At 44.5% G+C, this 20,758-nt stretch overlaps 1 protein-coding gene across 6 annotated transcripts in view; it reads right to left on the bottom strand.

The window, feature by feature from the left end:
* Nucleotides 1-654: 654 nt before the first annotated feature.
* The window catches only part of spen (spen family transcriptional repressor), a 78,842-nt gene continuing 58,738 nt past the window's right edge, over nt 655-20,758 (bottom strand). For all 6 annotated transcript variants that reach the window (XM_078425548.1, XM_078425550.1, XM_078425549.1 and 3 more), the window contains 5 exons: nt 11,302-19,884; nt 5,213-5,593; nt 4,647-4,841; nt 3,914-4,072; nt 655-2,647 (listed from right to left, as the gene is read on the bottom strand). In XM_078425548.1, the coding sequence (XP_078281674.1) occupies nt 2,516-2,647; nt 3,914-4,072; nt 4,647-4,841; nt 5,213-5,593; nt 11,302-19,884 (9,450 nt within the window). In that variant the 3' untranslated portion in view covers nt 655-2,515. The remainder of the gene's footprint in view (nt 2,648-3,913; nt 4,073-4,646; nt 4,842-5,212; nt 5,594-11,301; nt 19,885-20,758) is intronic.

Below are 20,758 nucleotides of genomic sequence, written 5' to 3'. Positions count from 1 at the left end.
TAACTCTCTCTTGAAAGCATCCAGAGAATTGGCCTCCACTGCCTTCTGAGGCAGAGAATTCCACAGAATTACACTAATTTATGGCTAGAACTAGTAATTCCATGGTAAACAAAGTTATGTATTCTCCAAAAGATCTTGGTGCCACAGAAATGCGCACGTTTCTGTTGTACCAGTCTTGGAAAGGTACCCACCTCCAAACACCAAGTGTGTAAATTGTGCAAGCAGAGACGATGAGCATCAGACTTTTATCTGAACAAAATATAAAATATATCTGAACTTTGTGATGACTCCACTCACCAATATCACCAGAAATATAAGATTCATTCTGTTAGAAAAAATTATAAACCTTAACTTCCTCAGAACTGAAAGCCCGTCAAACTTTAAGAATGAAACTATTTAAACTGTAATGGTAGAATTGGAGGATAAAGCATCGAACATAATTTAAACAATTGCTCGAGTTCATGCAGATCATGTTCCATTTCATTTGGGTCTTCAATAGACTTCAATAATTCAAACAACTTTTGATTTGCTTTTTTTTTTAAACATAGGAAACTGTAGTTAAGATGGATATTGTGTAGGAAGGAACTGCAGATGCTGGTTTACACCAAAGATAGAAACAAAATGTTGGAGTAACACTCAGCGGGGACAGGCAGCATCTCTGGAGAAAAGGAATAGGTGACGTTTCGGGTCGAGACCCTTCTTCAGTCTGAGTCGGGGAGGGGGAACACTAGAGATATATAACAGATCTGACTAGCTAGAGGTACAACGTGGTACAATAAAGACAGCAGCATGGTAATGTGTGAGCGTCGCTCTCCATCATCAGATACAAAAGCAATATATTCCTAAGCAACCATTCTGATGGAAAGGGAAAGAGCTAACACCAGAAAATAAACAGAGTCCTATATTTCTATACAACCCATCTGATAGAAAGGGAAAGTTAACTGCAGAAAATAAACACTTTGTGTCTTAAACTGAACAAATTAATTATGCTGTTCATAATTGGTCCCGGATATTAGTAGTACATAGTTTATATAACCCACATTCCTGAGCAGTGTCAGCATTAATACATTCATTTCTAGACGTCATCATTTTCAGTGGATTCTGTGGTCACAGGACAGGTCCAGGATGTGCAGCAGCCATGATGGTACAGAGCGCCAGCTGAAACAGGCATCCATGATAAATCCTGTGAGACGTCCAAAAGATTAGCCACTCGTCACAGACAACTCCGGCAGCATTAAAGAATGCCTGCTGGCTGCAGGTGATCTAGACGTTCAGTTCAGAGACACTAGTGCCATGTCTTCTATAATGTGCTAAGATTTTTATTCTGTGTATCAAAATTATAAGTGCCTTCAACATTACCATGAAAGAATTGTTTTTCGTTTTACAAATATTTACAGCAGTGTGTAACACGGTTCAAGTCTGGGGTTGGGGTTCCTTTCTTTTTTACACAAGTTAATCAGATCAGACCAAAGCACAGAATTCCAAAAGTACTATGTACAAACGCCATTAAAAAGTACACGGAGACTGCTTGCTGTCAGTAGGTAGTTACAGCATTGGTGGCTGACACACACACAGCGCAGCCCCTATTTTCTCAGGAGTACCAGTCCCCTTCTGCCTCCCCTTCCTATATCGGTTAGGAAAAGGGGGCTTCTTTTTTCAGTACCAGTTTTTGCTGCGTATTGGAGACCACTTTTCACCACGTTGGCTTAAATCTGACTTGGATCGCTCCAAAAAAAAACACAATAAAAAGGATTAAAAAAAACAAAGTAAGGACTGTGGAAAGAATTTATAAATTAATGAGATTGAACAGATGTCCTGACAAGCATAAAATACTCTCACATCTTGAAGGGCAGCGTTAAGGAGCAGTGAAGCGCACTTAAGAATGAATGAAAGTACAAAGTCCGCATATGAAAATAAGATTTCTCTGAAAATGCATTTTGGCACAGGTAAAATTGTATGTTTTTATCATCTCAGCAAAGTTTGAATTCATGGTTCCAAGGATTCAGCATTTCCCACCAGCTTTATTTCCCTTTTCAGCTCAAACTGTTCATCCCTCTCCTCTCAGCAATCGGTCCATTTGATTCCTTCTCAAAGAAAGGAGATTTACAAAAGAAAAAAAAGTTGATCATCACAACTGACGGTGGGGCTGTAAAGCATCGCATCCCAACCTGGCCCTGCTGAAACAGGTAGGGAATCTAAGGTCCTGCCTTCAAGTCCATCAGAGGGGTCCAGGATGCTACCATGATAAGATCCATAACAATCTACTGCCATAAAGTCACCAAGTCACTAATATAGTGCAATGGTAATCCCAATTCACATACCAGGAATCGCCGAGAGGGCAGGATTACATAGAAGGGGTTTCCACTCTGCCACTGGAGCCCACCGTTTCGCCCAGGACTGGAAACATTGTAAACACGAGGCGGCCCATTGTCCAAGTCGGGCCTTGCTTGGAAGAAGATTGGCAGTTGGCAGTGTAACGGAGTCCAAGATTTAAAAAAGAGAGCAAGCCAAATGCTCACACTGAAGCGATGACGATCATCAAATGGGGGGAGATGTTGGAGATGCTGGCAAGCAAGTCTGGGGCTAGGCGGGATAGATGACTCTCAGAGAATTCACAGGGTGGGAATATTTGAAGAACGTAAGCAGGCTGTGAAGAGAAAAGAACAAAATCAGTGGGTGTAGTTTTCAAAGAATTCGTAGGTTTTCTGTAGAATAACTTTTTCTTACAAAAGGTCACTTTTAAAATAACAATATAATTTCCCAGGAAACATTTTGATTAGCAAAAATAATAAGATTTCATTGAGTGATACACAGCATGGAAACAGGCCCTTCGACCCAACTTGCCCACAGCGACCAACATGCCCCATCTACACTAGTGCCACCTGCCTGCGTTTGGCCCGTATCCCTCTGAACCTATCCTATCCATGTATCTGTCTAGTCTTATTTAGTTGATGAAGTAAAATCAGCTTTATTCTAGCCATGATGTCAGGGCAATCAGAAATGAATTGTTTTAAATTCATCAATATTAACTTTTCATAACTTGAAAAAGTCACAAAACTTTTCATGCTTCTTGTAAAATTCCACCGACAGGGAATATAATGCAGTCAGGGAGTAAATACAGCACATTCAGCGGGCAAGACGGCAGAAACAGTAGAGACGCGGTCAGTTTCGATGGGGGATGGGAAGACTAAAGATGGAGAGGGGACCTTTATCTTCGTGCTACCAACTGTATCATCCTGAAGCCTGACTCTTCTTCACAACAACATCTTGCCGTAAAGTACAATTAGCTGTTTCCTCCAGACCACTGGAAATTCCTCCAATAATGTCCGGTCTTCTTTTGCTTTCCTGGGGACAGCGCAGTATTTCTAACTATTGCACTGAAACTAATTCAAAATGGCAGCGTGGATACAACACAATACAACCAGAGAGTCACTCCTGAACGAATAACATCGCCTGCAACTCACTCATAAGGTCATGTGTTGGGAGCAGAATTAGGCCATTCGGCCCATCAAGTCTACTCCGCCATTCAATTATGGCTGATTTATCTCTTCCTCCTAACCCCATTCTCCTCCCTTCTCCCCATAACCCCTGACACCGAGACTCTATGCCAGTGAAGGGAGGTGCCCACTTGATAACGCCGATGATATACTTGCATACTATATGATTAGGTTATTTTTAAAGAGCTAGTTAACATGTAGGTAGCTGTTTTTTGCATACGGAGTTCTTTATTTATTGTCCTGAGCATAAGTTGATATATTCAGTTAGATAGTTAGATAATATTTTGGCGTTGGGCTTGGTTTTCTTTGTTGAGTGCTTATCCTGGAGTTATAGCACAAGTACTTTGTGTTTTAATTGTAATTCACCTATTTTGCATTTCTTCTGATGGCAAATGGATTTCAGTCTGAGAACATACCTGATTGGAGCCAGGATTTGGAACATTGATGATTCCAGCAGCTTGTTTGAGCTGTAGATAGCTGATAAACCCAGCCTTCAGTGACTCTGTCTGACTCACTACATCCTCCTGATCACGTCCACAAGGTAATGCCAACAACAAACAGTAATCGGTTTCCACCTAGAAAACCAAAACTCGGTGAGTTAATATTTGAAAAACCAACATTTCCTACTTTGCAAATAGGCAATAGAAAATAAGTGCAGGAGGCTATTCAGCCCTTCGCGCCAGCACCACCATTCACTGTGATCATGACTGATCATCCACAATCAGTACCCCGTTCCTGCCTTCTCCCCATATCCCTTTACTCCGCTATCTTTAAGAGCTCTATCTAACTCTCTCTTGAAAGCGTCCAGAGAATTGTCCTCCACTGCCTTCTGAGGCAGAGAATTCCACAGATTCACAACTCTCTGGGTGAAAAAGTTCTTCCTCATCGCCATTCTAAATGGCCTACCCCTTATTCTTAAACTGTGGCCCCTGGTTCTGGACTCTCCCAAATTCGTGAACATGTTTCCTACCTCTAGCGTGACCAATCCCTTAATAATCGTATATGTTTCAATAAGATTCCCTCTCATCCTTCTAAATTCCAGTGTACACAAGCACAGTCGCTCCATTCTTCCAATGCCCCAATTAAACAGAGTGTCCAAAGACAGCAGAGTTGCACGCCCCGCCAGCCAGGCATGTTAAAGGCACATACCGTCATTCTGCGTGCCACACCTTCCAGCTGCGTTGCCTCCAGCCGCATGCGCTGAGCAATTCTGAGAGGAGGTCCGCCTTCAGACGCGGGAAGCGAGCGGTGGGCCAGCACGTTGTTGCCAGACACAAAATGGAGTTGCACTGCAGCCGTGTCGTTCTTCAGAGCTAGCAGACCCTGCCACACTATCGGGTATTTCTGAAGAGACCAAAGTTTTAACATGTAAATCAACACTTCATGATCCTCTAAACCTGCTGCATTACGGCAATGTTCAATCAATCACTGTAAAATATATAGTATCTTGAAAAGCATAGGAGTTAAAAAGAGTGGGGGAATGGTTTAAATAAAAGCACAAAACAAAGTGGACGAGATGAGAAGCAAAAGAGTCCAAGTGACAGAGGTAGATAAAATAGAACAGTGATCACGAAACAACACCAGTGTAACCAACTGCATTCAATCCTCACATCTCACAAGAGATTTGAAACCGTGGGTTTATTTAACTTTAAACTCTCGCATTAGTACATAAATCCCAGATGCCCCTTAAATACGGCGATGAAGTTGATGCTTACAGTTAGAAGCTGCACCATGTCCACGGGTCTCTGTGAGCCTGCCGATGCCTGTGGTTCTGACTTTGCCATGGTCTGATGGTCTGTCCTGGATATCACGGGCGACGGGGCTGCTCCTGGTGCTGAGGATTGCGTGGAGATAAACGACGGCTGCTTTGGGGTTAGTGTTTGGTGAGGGGAGGACAGTTCATGTTTGATTGGCATAGACACCCCAGTGGGAGAGGGATAGGAGGTTGGATTAGCTTCTGGTTGAACACGCTCCCTCTGTAGATGCTGCATGTGCGGTGAGTGCAGTTCCACCTGCCCCGACAGTCTGCTCTCTTGGGATATTTGTGGAGTTTTACTCCTCACTCCCGGGTGCACATGTTCCCCTTCCGAGATACCCTGTTCAGGAAAGGACAGTTTTACAAACATGGAACTGGAACTATTCTTGTACTCATTCTTCCACATCAATTATTTTATTACTACAGTGAGACAATCCCAGCAACATTAAATGATGACTAGCACACACCCTCACAGATCTGGTCTAAATTAAACAGTATTTTCAGGCTGGACTTTAATGCTGAGAATTGGCTACCCTCACACGATATTTTGTAATATTTCAACATAAGCCTTTGATAGGAACTGCCACGTAAAAGTAGATTATGGCACACAACCAACGAGGTCTGGCCTCGGAGAATGAAGCAAGAAGACACTGTGTCTGACCTGGGATCTGAAGGCTGTGTTCGCCAGTTTGACTGATTTACTGCGACACAGGTGGCATTCTGCCCATCAGATCCATGATATCCCCCAGCAGGGCCATCCCTTAAGTACTATTCCTCCTCGCCTTATTTCTCTGTACCCTTTCAATGTATCCTCTCTCACACCCCGTCAACTCCCCTTTGATCAATTTGCTATTTACCTACACTAAGGAGTCATCTGCATCTGGTGAAAATCCACAGTCACGGGGAGAAAATAGTGGGCGTGGTGGTGCAGCGGTAGAGTCGCTGCCTTACAGCACTCGAGACCTGGGTCCCATCCTGACCACAGGTGCTGTCTGTAAGGAGTCTGCATGTTCTCCCTGTGACCACTTGGGTTTCTCCAGGTGCTCCGGCTTCCTCCCACATTTCAAAGACCCACAGGTTTGTAGGTTAATTGGCATCTGTAAATTATCCCCAGTGTGTAGGATAGGGCGGCACGGTAGCGCAGCGGTAGAGTTGCTGCTTTACAGCGAATGCAGCGCCGGAGACTCAGGTTCGATCCTGACTACGGGTGCTGCACTGTAAGGAGTTTGTACGTTCTCCCCGTGACCTGCGTGGGTTTTCTCCGAGATCTTCGGTTTCCTCCCACACTCCAAAGACGTACAGGTATGTAGGTTAATTGGCTGGGTAAATGTTAAAAAAATTGTCCCTAGTGGGTGTAGGATGGTGTTAATGTACGGGGATCGCTGGGCGGCACGGACTTGGAGGGCCGAAAAGGCCTGTTTCCGGCTGTATGTATATGATGATGATGATGATGATGATGATAGAACTATTGTACGGGTGACTGTTAGTCAGCGCCGATTCGGTGGGCCAAAGGGCCTATTGCCACGCAGTATCTCTAAACTAAACTTGCAAACTCCAAGGTCACGATCACATTCTAGGCCCTGGGGCTGTGCAGCTGCAGCTCAGCCCTGTGCTGTCACCTCCTGTATTTATCACAGCTTTAACCTTAGCTCCCAGGAAGATAAAATCAAAGGAGTCTCAACTTAATTAGATTTATTAGTGGTGAATGCAGAAGGCAGAGTCTGTATGACTTGTATAACTTCTTCTCTTCAGAGATGCTGCCTGTCTCGCTGAGTTACTCCAGCACTTTGTGACTACCTTTGACTTGTATAACTGTTGTTCCATCAAAGTTAACTGATGTTTTTCCTTCATATTGAATCTATTTTGGGGGGAAACTGCTAAAACATTTGTGGGAAACTTATTTAAAATTAAAATTAAAATCTTGGTACAACGAGCGTTTCCATAACGCTAACTGGATATAAAGCTATTGATGAATTCGGGATCTGTTTTACATGGGGTGAACTGGTTGCAGAGTGATTTCAATGGGATTTAGAGAACCACTTCCAAGTTACTTTAGAAATTGACAAGCAGAAAAAAGCTGTCTTTGGCAAAAAACTGTTTCATTGTAACTTCCAACAGTAATCAGACAAGAGCTGTCTCTTAAAAACACAGCCGCTCCTTCAACCATGGCAGGCCGTGGAGATTGACAAGCAGAGATAGACACACAATGCTGGGGTAACTCAGCGGGACAGGCAGCATCTCTGGAGAGAAGGAATGGATGGGTGACTTTTTGGGTCGAGACCCTTCTGCAATAACCGCTTCTATTAACACCTATGCAATGGTACTTTATTGCTAATGGTATAGCTTGCAGGCAGTATTTCTAGCTTACAGTAACAAAAATAAATTCATAGCTGTTTAAAAAAACGTTTCTTTTGAAAACCCTGTGCGAAAAAAATAACTTTGTGATTGCAAGTTTAAAACTCTCTGAACACAACTATTGCTTTATAGCAGAACTACCTGTACATTAATTATGAAAATCTTAATTTTCTTACAATGTGTTCTAACAGACACTTAGAGTTATAAATACCTGGGTATCATCTTTGATTCCGTAGTAGCACCCTTCTTGGTCAAGGTTCATAAGTTCATAAGTGATAATAATAATAATAATAATATATTTATTTTATATAGCGCCTTATCACATGCTCAAAGCGCTTTACAAATACATTTAACATAGAGACAAACAGACAAACTATCCTGACGGAAAAGCGGCGAATACTCAACGCCAGCGTCCTCTCACGTCAGGGTCCGGCAGCAGACATCAAAAAGCACAGGACACACAGATACAATTTTTACACAAAACAGCCATCACAGTGATTGCTCTAGGCATACCCTCACTGTGATGGAAGGCAAAGTCTTATCTCCTCCTCATTCTTCTCCCGTGGCGCCACGAGGCAATCGAGGCTCCCAACCCCTTGAAGCCCCCACCGGGCGATGGAAAGTCCCAGGGCCGAGCCGAGCAGGCCGATGAAAGTCCTGAGCCCCCACCGGGCGATGGAAAGTGCTACGGCCGAGCCACGCAGGGCGATGAAGGGCCTGCGAGCGGGTCGATCAAACCTCGCGCTTCGGGGCGGTCGAAGCTGCTACGGCTGGAGCTCCCGAAAGCCGGTCGCCAGCCAGGGACCTGCAAACTCCCGATGTTGCGGTCTGCAGGGCCCACGGCCGAAGCCTCCGAGATGGTAAGTCCCAGGCCCTGCGTCCGGAGTCTTCGAGGTCGATCCCAGCTGGAGGCCGCCGACTCCACGATGTTAGGCCGTAGCGCGAACGGAGATACGACACGGTAAAGGTCGCATCTCCGTTGAGGAGGAGATTGAAAAAAAGGTTTCCCCCAACCCCCCCACCACCCCCCCACATACACAGAATTAGGCCATTCGGCCCATCAAGTCTACTCTGCCATTCAATCATAGCTGATCTATCTTTCCCTCTTAACCCCATTCTCCTGCCTTCGCCCCATAACCCCTGACACCCGTACTAATCAAGAATGTATCTATCTCTGCCTTAAAAATATCCTTTGGCTTGGCCTCCACAACCTTCTGTGGCAACAAATTCACCACCCTAACTAAAGAAATTCCTCCTCCTCTTCTTCCTAAACAATCGTCCTTTAATTCTGAGGCTATGACCTCTAGTCCAAGACTCTCCCACTAGTGGAAACATCCTTTGCACATCCACTCTATCAAGGTTTAAGTTCCACTTCTGAGGCTTGAACATGTAACCCTGGCTAACACCAATACAAAACTGAGTAAGTGCTGCTCTGTTAAAATCACAGACTTCTGGATGAGACACTAAATTAAGGCTCTGCCTTCTCTCCCAACAGGAGATCTCACTACATTATTTGAAGAGGTAATTACCCTGGATCCTAGCCAATAATCAATTACAAATCATGTGGACATTATATTATTGCTAATTTGGACCCACCTTACCACAAATAGGCTGCCGACAGTATAATAGTAATTACGCTGCACTCTCTTTGAATATTATTAAACAGAGATTTGTGATGTCCATAGAACATGAAAGGTCCTATTCATTGTCTTTACATGCCTGGAAAAATGGGTGTAATGTTTTGAGCTGCAAATTTTCAATTATAACTGTACAATCAAATTCAGGCTAAATATTTCTCCAAAGGATGAGGAACAAGGGTGTGTATGGAAACAAATCTTTGAAGCGTGCAACCTGATTAGGAATTATTTCTAAAAATAAAGGATTCTTGATGCTGGAAAGAACATGCATCATGTCTAACTTGGCAAAACATCACAAGGCAATTGACAGCAGTGTTATCAACCAAACTTTGGCAATAAGCCACATCAGGAGATAATTAGGTTACGTCACCCAAAACTTGGTTGAAGAGGTATGGAGACTTAGTTGAAAAACACATCTCGTCGCCCCTTGTCCCGTCATGCAGCGACCCTCTGTGGCTCCGGTTTCAACATACTAGGAGCATGGAGAACCAGCTGGGAACAGACATCGCCACCTCCTCAATTCACTGTCGCACCGAACACCACAGCCCCACCCGGCTCGGACATGCCCCGCAAAGAGTGGGTCGCCCTGAACCGGCTCCACACAGGGGTCGGCTGGTTCAACGCCAACATGCATCGTTGGGGGTTGCGTTCATCAGCAGCCTGCGTGTGTGGAGCAGACCAGCAAACAGCGCAGCACGGCATTCTCGACTGCACTGTCCTCCGTCCCCCTGGTGGAGGGATAGACCTCACGGCCCTCGACAACAGCACATTGCACTGGCTACAGTGCCTGGAGGCCGTTACATAACTTCTGCTGCCTCAAACGCAAGAAGTTGAAAAAAATCCTGAGACTCGGGAGACGGCTACAATACTAACTCATGAATAGGTTTGAGAGCAAATAAAGGAAAATGTCCTCCTGGGCAGAAGAGTGAGAAACCAGAAGACACCTATTTAAGGTAAGTGGCAAGAGTCAAAGATTTCCTTTTGAATATTGCAAAGATCCAGAATGCATTGGCCAATATAATGGTGGAACTGGACTAAAAAGAGGGTTTAAAAATATTTCAGATGTCAACTTATTTACATCGGCGAAACCAAACGCAGGCTCGGCGATCGCTTCGCTCAACACCTGCGCTCAGTCCGCCTTAACCAATCTGATCTCCCGGTGGCTGAGCACTTCAACTCCCCCTCCCATTCCCAGTCTGACCTTTCTGTCATGGGCCTCCTCCAGTGCCACAGTGAGTCCCACCGGAAATTGGAGGAACAGCACCTCATATTTCGCTTGGGCAGCTTGCAGCCCAGTGGTATGAACATTGACTTCACCAATTTTAGATAGTTCCTCTGTCCCTCTCTTCCCCTCCCCCTTGCCAGATCTCCCACTATCTTCCTCTCCACCTATATCCTTCCTTTGTCCCGCCCCCCTGACATCAGTCTGAAGAAGGGTCTCGACCCGAAATGTCGCCCATTCCTTCTCTCCTGAGATGCTGCCTGACCTGCTGAGTTACTCCAGCATTTTGTGAATAAATACCGATTTGTACCAGCATCTGCAGTTATTTTCTTACACTACCTGTTAAAAAAGAATTGAGACATAATGAACTGCAGATGCTGGAATCTCGAGCAAAACACAAAGTGCTGGAGGAACTAAGAGGGTCAGGCAGCATCTGTGGAGGGGAATGGATAGATGACATTTTGAGTTTGAACCTTTCTTCAGACTGCTGCAGGGCTGTCTAGAGTATTGAAACAATGTGGATTGCTCATTCATCAACTGGAACATGCCAAATTATTTTACGGTTCTCGAATCCAATGAAATAAACTATACCGTGTGATTGAAAATGGCAGCTTCTATAACCGGACATATGATGTAAAAACGGACAGATGACAAAGCCCGCATGTTTTGCTGACTGTGTTTAGTTTATGGGCTACAATGGGCATCAGAATTAATGAATGCAGACTTGTTAAGAATTGTTCTTCAGGAATATTCCGTCATTAATAAAGTACCACGGATAATAACTCCCAAACACATATAGCTTCACGGGGAAAAAAGAACGTGGCTGTAACTTACCTGAGGAGTTATACTGCGCGATGGCATGTTTATTCCACCAAACTGCGGGTTTATTCCACCAAGGTGAGAAGGGTGGAAGTTGCGAAGATCTTGATATACCCGCGGGTAGTCGTGGAAGGAACTGGGGACCTGGTGCATAAGTTGAACACCATGGGAGACCATTACAGACTGAGACATGGGCAATCCAGGGGGAACATTGATCAATCGAGCTTCGCTGTGCGGCGACTTTGCCATTTTCACCTCAGATGGTTTTGGGGCTTCTTTAGCTGGCTGAGGGGTTTTACTGGCAGGAGGGGTTTTCACCGATCCTTCTGGGGTCCTGGCTTGTCTGGATTCATTGTGGACATCACCAACCGCTGTGAGAGGTGGGTACATCATCCGCACGTCTCGCAACAGCATCTCCTGGGGAACATTGTATTGGTCCAATCTTAAACTTCCAGGATGCATTCTGTAGTCTGGCTGCATCACCAGGACATCAGGCTGCAGGGGAGCAGAGCCTCTTCTAATGCCATGATAATGGAGCAACTCTTCGTCTGCTTGATGCTGATTGGAGATCTGAGGCATGCACAAGTCCCTGATAACCGTTGACTGGGGTGTGCTGGAGCGCTGTGAACGGAGTTCCATCTGAGACTGGAGGACAGCTCGAGTGGAGGCGTGATGAGCCTCAGGCCGTATGCCATACGGGATGCCTGGTACTGAAGGGGCATTCATTCTGACTTCACCCTGAGAATGGTGTCCTAAGGGGACGACCTGAGTCTGCGACACACTGTGAGGAGGCATAATGACCGACTTCTCTGGCAGGTGGACATTAGGAACAAACTGTGCCATGGACAGGCCAGCATTCATAACCATGTTGGCGTTTATCGACTGGGAAACAGATGATGTGCTACTTGGCTGACATACTTTGGGAAAGGAGGAAGGAGAGTGAACTGATGTGTGTGGGGAGTGGGGTTCCTGTTTAATGGAAACTGGCAGAGACAAAGCCCTTTCGGTGGGGGTTCCACGCCCAGAGCTGATGTGGTTAGAGTCCGACTGCATCTTACACGGCAGAGCAGCATGGTGAGGGCTGATCCCCGGGCTCAGTGTCGACTGCTGAGTTACTTTGACAGGTTCGATCTTCGGAACTACTGGTTCTCCACCTTTTTTGTTAGCAGTTATAATGTTTGGCAGAAGATTGTAGACAATCTTCACTGCTGCTGGCTGAGAATAGAGGGAAGATTCAGATTTTTCGAGGATCTGATGCTCCTGTTTTATGCTCGAAATCACAGGTGATGTGTTATAAGGCGGAGCGCCACCATGTCCTGTGAGTATGCTTGAGGAATGAGTGCCAATCACATTGCTGTAGCCGGTTGGAGTCTGCGACACTTTAGTCACGGGCTGTGATTGTGAAACTGGTTCCTGTTTTGCTTGTGACTTGGACACAGATTGCTGAAACTCTATGTCCACTGCACTAGCAGGTGGAATCTGGCTGATGGGAGCACTTATTCGCTGAGGACCTTCGGTCTTCTGGCCCGAGTAACTCAGTACCACAACTCCTTCAGATGTATTTACTCTCAGTCCTGGACTTGATCCCTGATTTAGCGGCATATTTTCCACCGGCCTAGACTCTTCTGCAATGAATGTTCCGAGTTTATACCGGCTGTTTTCAGTCAAGCTCGATCTATATTTCTGTTTGGTCAGCGTCATATTTGGGAGGCTGGGTGACTGAGATGGAAGGTTAACGGGCCCGCGACTATTCATTGAAACTTTAGCCATTTCCTCATGATCTATACTTGGCGGCATTCTGCTGATCACAGAAGTAACTTTCGGTGAGATCAAAGAACCAACATGTTTTTCTTTCTCATTAAAGGTCAGTACCTCTGTCAATTGTTGCCCTGCAGTAGTGCTCGGTGGAAGTGTAGGTTTCTCATCCAAGACCAGTTTGTTGCTCTCTGCTGAAGGAAAAGCTTCTTCGGTCCGAACCGAAGTCAACGGTTCATTTATAGCCGTAGTTACAAACGTTGTCGGGGCTCCAGTGGCTGACACGTATTTCGGCTCCATGAGAATTTTCCGCAATGTGCTGGAGTTTGTGTCAAGATCAGAGGCTTTGGTATCTGGAGGAGGAGCAGCAGGAGGGGGCGTGGAACAAGAACGGGATCCTTCATGCCTTGATATCCAATCTGGCACAGCCCCAGAACTAACGTGTGTAGTTCCCAAAATAGGGGCCGAAGTTACTGAAATCTTTGCAGTAGTGGTGGCTGGGAGTGCATTAATGGCTACTCTTGGCATGCTCTGCTTAGGTTGAGCCTCGGGCGTGTGGTCATAGTGTTGTTTTAATTTGAAATATGGAGCACTCTTGTTATCTTCATTACACAAAGAATGCTGTGGATCCTGAGGTGAAATAGCTTCGGTCACTGACTCCTTATTTGCCGCGGTGATTTTCATTTCATCGGGTTTGCACTGTTCTAGTCTCGCCAGGTTGTCAGTCTCACTCTTAGGGATGCAAAGTGCTTCCACCAGTACTTTTGTAGGTTTTTCCAAAGTGGTTTCTGTTGTGACCGTGCTTTGTTTTACGTCAGCAGAAACAGGCACTGGCTCAGGTTCAGAGTTGTTGCCGTCTGCTAGTTCCCCTTTCCTGCCTGTGCTTCCTCGCCTGCTACGCCTTGATATCCTGGGTTTTGAACGCCCTCTGCGACTTGGAGTTCGTGGGACCTCGGCAGGTTCTGGTTTTGGAGGGTTCTCCGTTTTCTGGGAGATGTTTTCAGTCTGCTGGAGGCACATGTCAGCATCCTTTGCTTCAGCCAAAGTAGTCAATAAAGCAGATCTGGAAACTGAGCTGACTGATACTGCTGATTGACTGTCCACAGCTGAACTTTTAGAAGCCAAACGGTCTGAAGGCAGAGCTGGGGAAACAACTCTCACTATTCCAACGGGAGTTTCAGAAACCACACTCTCCACTGAGGCAGGAGCTTTGGAAATCACACTTTCCACAGAGACAGGTGCTTTAGATATTACACTCTCTACTGTAATGGTACTTTTAGATAAAACGCTCTCCTCTGTGACAGGAACTTTAGAAATCACGGTTTCTAATGAAGCTGAAGCTTTAGAAATTATACTCTCTGTTGAGGTGGAACCTATTACTGCAGGAACTTCAGTCACAACGCTGTTTGTTGAGGTAGGAGTTTTAGATATCATGTCTGTTGAAGAGGGAACTTCAGAAACATTTCTTTCTACCGAGGGGGAAACCTTTGGAGTCAAAGTCTCTGCTGATGCAGGAGATTTAGAAACTGACTGGCTTGAGGATGGGGCTTTAGAAATGCCACGATCTGAAGATGGGATCTTTGATACTGGACGATTTGTGGGTGGTGTTTTTGCCAACAGTCGTCCCGAGGTGCCAACATTGTTATTTGACTCTGGTATATTTACAACAGCCTGATCAGTTTCAGGCTGTATTGCATCTGGGGGTGTAGGGACCACAGTCTGATCTTCAGCGATGCCTGCCACAGTTTGTTCAGCAGAATATCTTGGAGTAGACGGGAAGTTGTCGGGTTCTGCTGATTCATCTGCCATGATGGAGTCAATGGCAGCTGCAAGCTCCGTTTCACTAGCTTGATGAGCAGGCTTTTCTATTTCTTCCTCTGGTCTAACATCCGGCTCATTTGTAGCATCTTTGTAAGGATGCAGAGTTGGGATTTCTGTTAATTTTGCAATGTTCTCCACTGCTCTCTCAAGTTCTATCTGCTTAGCACGCTGCACAGCTTCTGGCGAACACGCACGTTTAGGGACGTCTTTTTCTGGTGATTTTGGTGGTTCTGAAAATGGATTCTTTGTTTCTTCTTTAATTAGTTTAGGCGACTGATTGTCATTTTTCTGGGAATCTTTCTTTACAGTCCCAGTCGTCTCGATATCACTTTTAACAACATTTAGCTCCTCGGTACTAAGTCTTATTTCCAAATTTCGTACACACATTTTGTCGTCATTGGCCTTTGAATTCCTTCCTCTTTCACACTTTGACTTGGAGCCTTTCTCCAAATTTCCCTTTTCTACAACTTCACCAGGGTTTTTATCTGAAGGACAATTCTCTAACGCACCATCATTTTTGTCTGTTTTTTTGTCAACTGCCACCGCCCGTTCCTCTGGCGAGGGTTTAACGATATTTTCATTCGAGCCTTGCTCAGCCAAAGTCTCTGCAACATCGTCTCTATGATCCACACAAACCTCAGATGTCCTTGATTCTGTTTTAATGGCTTTCTTTCCAACATGGCTGCCAAAAGCAGCTGAAGCGGGTAAAGGATAACTCTGTGCGGCTTTCTGTGATCTTGGTGACTTCCATCCTTCAACTGGTTTTGTGTTTTCAATGCTGTCTTTTGTTTCCGTTTCTTCAACTTCTTGTTTCACCGGGTCAGCTTTAAAACATGGATTCTCATCGCCTGGTCTTCGGCGGGACTTTGGAGGCCTGCCTCGCCGCGGCGGAGTTTGTAAATTTGATGGTTCCTGAAGTTCTTTATCACCTCGTTTCCTGGTTGACCGTGACATATCGGTCGAGTCTTTCATTAAATTTGGACCGTCATCAATAGTCGCATAAACCGATCGCACATTTCTACGTCTTGTTCTACCTAAAGGCAAACTTGGCTCCAAAGTTTCAGACTCTGGGGCAGAACTTGGAGATTTTGCCGTGTTTTTTGAGACTCTTTCTATCTCCAATTTCTGCTCCTGGAGTTTCTGAGCGTCAACTCGAGGTGATGATGACCTCTTTAGCTTTTCACGGTCTATCCTCTCACTTTTCCTCGTGACAGGCTTTTCCGGGATGGTTGCAGTGACTGCCTGAAGTGGAGTCTTTGTTCTTTTGGTTTGTGAAGACCTTTTCTCTTTTATACCTACAGACGGTTCAGTATCTACTTCGTTATCCGAAATCTGTGGCTGTACCTCCAAGTGTTCTTCTTGCTGGTTGACATCTAACCGGACAGTGATAGAAGGATTCTTATCTCCTTTGTGTTCGTCAGGTGCCACTTCTTTTCTGCTAGTTTTGGTGGAATCTGAACCAAGTTCTAGCACTTCCGTTTCTGGATTTGTGCAGTTTTCTTGTGGCTCAGCTCCCCCTGGAGTTGGTGGTTTAGTATTCAAGTAAGAGGGATGTTCTCCAATTGATATTTCCTCCTCAGTAGCAACAAAATTTAAAGTAACATTTGCATCTAATTGCTTGTTCACTGTCGGTTCTGCTTCTTCACAAGGGCTCACACTAACAACAGATTTCAGGGCATCAGCTGCAGAGGCAAATTCCGTACGATTGTCTGCAGAGCTGGAGTTTACATTTTCTACCACAGAGGCTTCGTGCACTACTTTATTCAGAATTGCTTCTTGTTGCTCAAGGGGAACTGGCTGGGGAACAACTGAGGGTGGTTGTGGTATAAGAGCTCTAAAAAGCGGCAGAGTATTCACCACCTCTGATTCAGGGGCAGATTCTGGTGTTTTAGGCTGAACTTCTTTTTCAACTTCTCGTCGCTCAAGTTCTTTCGGTTTCTGATCCTTTTCCTTTTCTTTCTGTTGCATACGTGTCAATTCAACGAACCGACTGTGAAACAGGACTACGGGTTCTTGTATCAGTTCTACGCTGCTATTGGAGCCATCTACAGACCCTTGCCTTCCAAAGAATTTACCAGAAATCACATCCAATTCATCATCTTTTCTTTCAAGGTGCTGTAGGCGTTTCGAATCCTGCTCAAAAATTGAGCTATGCAGGAAACGGGAAGCAAATAGTTCCTGCCTCTCTTGCTCGTCTTCCTTGTGGTCTTCCTTTTTTTCGTCCATTTTGCCGTCAGAATCTGTTCTAATTTTTTTCTTTTTCATGTACCAAGAGGGGATTGGCCTTGGTGCCGATTCCACCTTTTCCTTATCTTTATCTTTCCTAAAGTTGGCAAACCTGGAATCTCGATCCAGAAATGACCAATTTTCTTCTCGGGATGATGACAGAGACTTTGCCCTTTCAAGTAAAGCCTTGGTGTCCGGGGTAATCGTCTTGTCAAGAGCAAAGGAATAGAATTTATTTCTTTCCAGAGAACCCGACAGTTTCAAGTCTGATATCCTATCATCCTCCCTATTTCGTAGAAACAAAGGCAACCTAGAACTTTCAAAAGAAGTTGAGGCTTTTGGTGAATGAGATTTATGTTCATTATCCTCATCAGAATCGCTTGGTACCTCCCCTGGTTCGAGCTCACGCACAGAACGCTTGCGAATTCCATCGCGTTTTATAATGCTACTTGGAAAGCTCACATCAGATCTACTTGCATCTAGCTTCAAACGTGTTTCCCAGCGGGCTGTCTCCTCCTCAGAGCTCTGAGATGTTATTTTAACTCTGGACAAGTCCAAAATTTGTTCTCGTTTGTTTGATTCATAAGAATTGCATTTTAAAGGTTCTTCTTTAACAGGAACTTGAATAGTGGGGTCTGGCTTGGGAAAAACTTTAGGTTCTTTCGGTGGCAACGTCTGATGGGGCAACGTCTGATGTGGCAATGTCTGATGTGGAGAGACTGAGTTATCATCTTCATCCTGATAAGACAGAATATGTCGAAATCCAGGGGAAAGGACATTTTTTTCAGAATCCTCACTTTGCTGACGAGAACTCCTATAATTTCTCTCTCTTTTCATGCTAATTTCAAAATCAAAATGGTCTGTTTTCTTCCGTTTAACTGGAGGAGAGTCGTCTGTGACATCCTGAGGTGGCTTCCCCACTTCATGGACCAAACTTCTTCTCTCAAATTCGTCTGGATTATCTTTTCTGGGGCTGTTGAATTTCTCTGATTTTGCCATCTCCATCTCCTGTTGCTGCTTCAGTTTGCGGTTCTGCTCCATTTGTTTCCTATAACTCTGAGTGTAATCAATATCAATCCCTAGTTTCTCTTCTGCTTCAGCCGTCTGCGATTTCTCATGGGTGGACTTGTGATCATTTGTGTCTTCAGTGCCACTATATTTTCTCTTCCGTTCATCTCTTTTCATATCTCCTTCTCCCGATATCTCATCAAGGTGTGGAGGCAGTTGCTGAAGAACACCCTTAGGCAGAGGTTTTGGTGTGTTCACTTTCTTCAAGCCAACTTCTTGAACATCCACCAATTCTTCAGATGGCTCACTTATTCTAGACTGTATATCCACGCCAGGCCGCCAGCCAATCCCTACAGAAACAGTGGCAGGCTCCAGCCCTTCCCTGGGGCTGAATGCTGGAATCAATTTTTCTTGCTTAATTTTTCTGTGCTCTCGTCTGAGCGATTCTTTCCGCACCGGTCTGCGGTCAAAATCTCCTTCTTTACCCACTTCTCTCCAGGGAGCCAGCTCAGGTTGTTTCTTTAGACCTTGACGCAGTTCCTCTTCCTCTTGACTGCTTCGCTTAACCTCTAACTTCTGCCTGTCTGTTCTTAAAGTTGGATCTGCAAAACGCCTCTTCCTTGCTTCCAGTTTGTCAATATCCATTGCATTTGGTGCATCAGCACACGGTTCGGGTTTGAGGTTCTTTTTATGCTTAATTTTCACTTCCTTGTCCACGATTTCTATTTGGCTGGCAAGCAGTTTCTCTTTTAACATTTTTGGCCTAGTCGGCTCTACTTTAGACAGCTCTGTCTTTGTCTGATCAGGTCGTGTTAACTGTACTTTATTTTGTTCTGCAGGAGGAGATTTGACAACATCATTCTCTGGCTTTCCTCTCGACTTCTCCAAAATCAGGGGTTCAATCACCTTTGTCTCTCTCTCTTTTACACGAGTTAACACCACGCAGGGAATTAAATCTAAACGATTTTTTGAAGCCCCGTCTTTCTCTGCTTTTTCCTTCCCTTGTTTTGTTTTACCCTTTTGTCCATCAGGATTTAGATCCCTGTCTATTTCCTGGTCTGTTTCAGAAGATGGGGAACTTGGAGTTGGAGGCTTCATCTTGCGGAGTTTGAGCTTCTCAGTTTTCTCCTTCTTCTCTGGTTTTTCCACTTCAGGTTTTTCGATTTTTTTTGTTTTTTCCAATTTCTCAACCTTTTCTTTCCTTTGGGTCCGTTTATCAACTCTTTCGGGTTCAAACAGCCGATCTTTCTCCTTCTCATTTTTATCATAACGCTCTGGTCGGATTTTGTCAGTCTTCTCAACTTTATCATATCGAGGAGGTGACAGCGAGCTGCAACTACCACTGCGATCTGACGATCGACTGTATATTCTACGTTCCGAGTCCATGCTGTCACTCTGGTGCCTCTCAGATTGCGTTGGTGAAGCACTACAACTCTGGGCTCTTCTCGAATGTGTTGGGCTTTGGCTTCGTTCACAAGTCCGCCTTTCATGATCTCGCTCTCTATCAGATTCGTACCGTTCCCTCTCCCTCTCCCTCTCTCGCTGTCGATAACTGTACTCCCTTATGTCCTGTTCATAGGGATCTCTGTAGTCTCTGTACTCCCGTGGATCTTCATAGTAGCGAGGATCATAATAATCGCCCTGGTAAGGATCCCATTCGGCATAAAAATCTCTGCTTCTTGCACGATAGTCTCTCCGAGGATCTTCAGGGAATACAGTGGCCGGGCCCCTAACCGTATCAAAGTAGGCTCGATCAGTAGGATATTCATGGTATGATCCTCTCCGATCCTCCCTGTTAATTAAAGAAACAAACATCAATTCAAATGTCAATTTTTACATCAAGTCAATGGCTGCATAAAATTAATTTCTTCTCTGTAAATAGGCTGACACCAAAGCTAAATGCTCCAGTTTTAATCCTGTTTTGTTTGCCACTCTCAACTGTCGGACTGCAGGCAATGTTTCCCCACTGACTGCTGCTGACAGATATGCACTCAGCATGAAGGCTTATGCCATTGAGGTTTGAACCCAGATTGCCGCAGCTGTGAACCTAAGGTTCTACTAACTGAGCCACCGAGCTGTACTAAACTGATCATTTTGAAAGTAAGTTACTATCTACTGATTTAATGCTTGCAATCCCTAAATCTCTATTTTTTCTGTTGCAGATTAAGATTCAAGTCCCATCGCTGGCCATTTTCCTTTTAAGTTCTTACCATTACAGTAGACTCAAATGGAGGATAATTTCCATCAAGTGACTGGAGTGACTGTTTAAACTTCTTTTTTGCAATGCATGTTTTATTTAATTGATAGTAAAATAGAACAGCCGCACAAAAATTCTCAATAACACCAAACATTCTAGATTTAAATTAAATTGCAAGTTTAACCAGAAATTGAATTAAAACTTTTAACCTGTATAATATCTGAATTAGGGAAGAGACAGGATTATACATGGATCCATTAAAGACACATTACATGACATAATTATTATAGAGAAGTTCTAGATTTTAAAGTTGTTAACAAAATAATGTATATTATGACTAAACAATCCTCGGACTGAAAGTTCTAATTTACATGTCATGACTGTTCATATGCTTGCTTAATAAAGTTAATCAAAAGTCCTGAACTAGTCAGTGCAATAAATCAATAGTTTTCATCATTTCAAAAG

Source organism: Rhinoraja longicauda, chromosome 30 (assembly GCF_053455715.1).
Source record: "Rhinoraja longicauda isolate Sanriku21f chromosome 30, sRhiLon1.1, whole genome shotgun sequence".
Lineage (NCBI taxonomy): Eukaryota > Metazoa > Chordata > Chondrichthyes > Rajiformes > Arhynchobatidae > Rhinoraja > Rhinoraja longicauda.
Note: the sequence above shows the minus strand (reverse complement) of the source record. Positions and strands in the feature narration are given on the sequence as shown.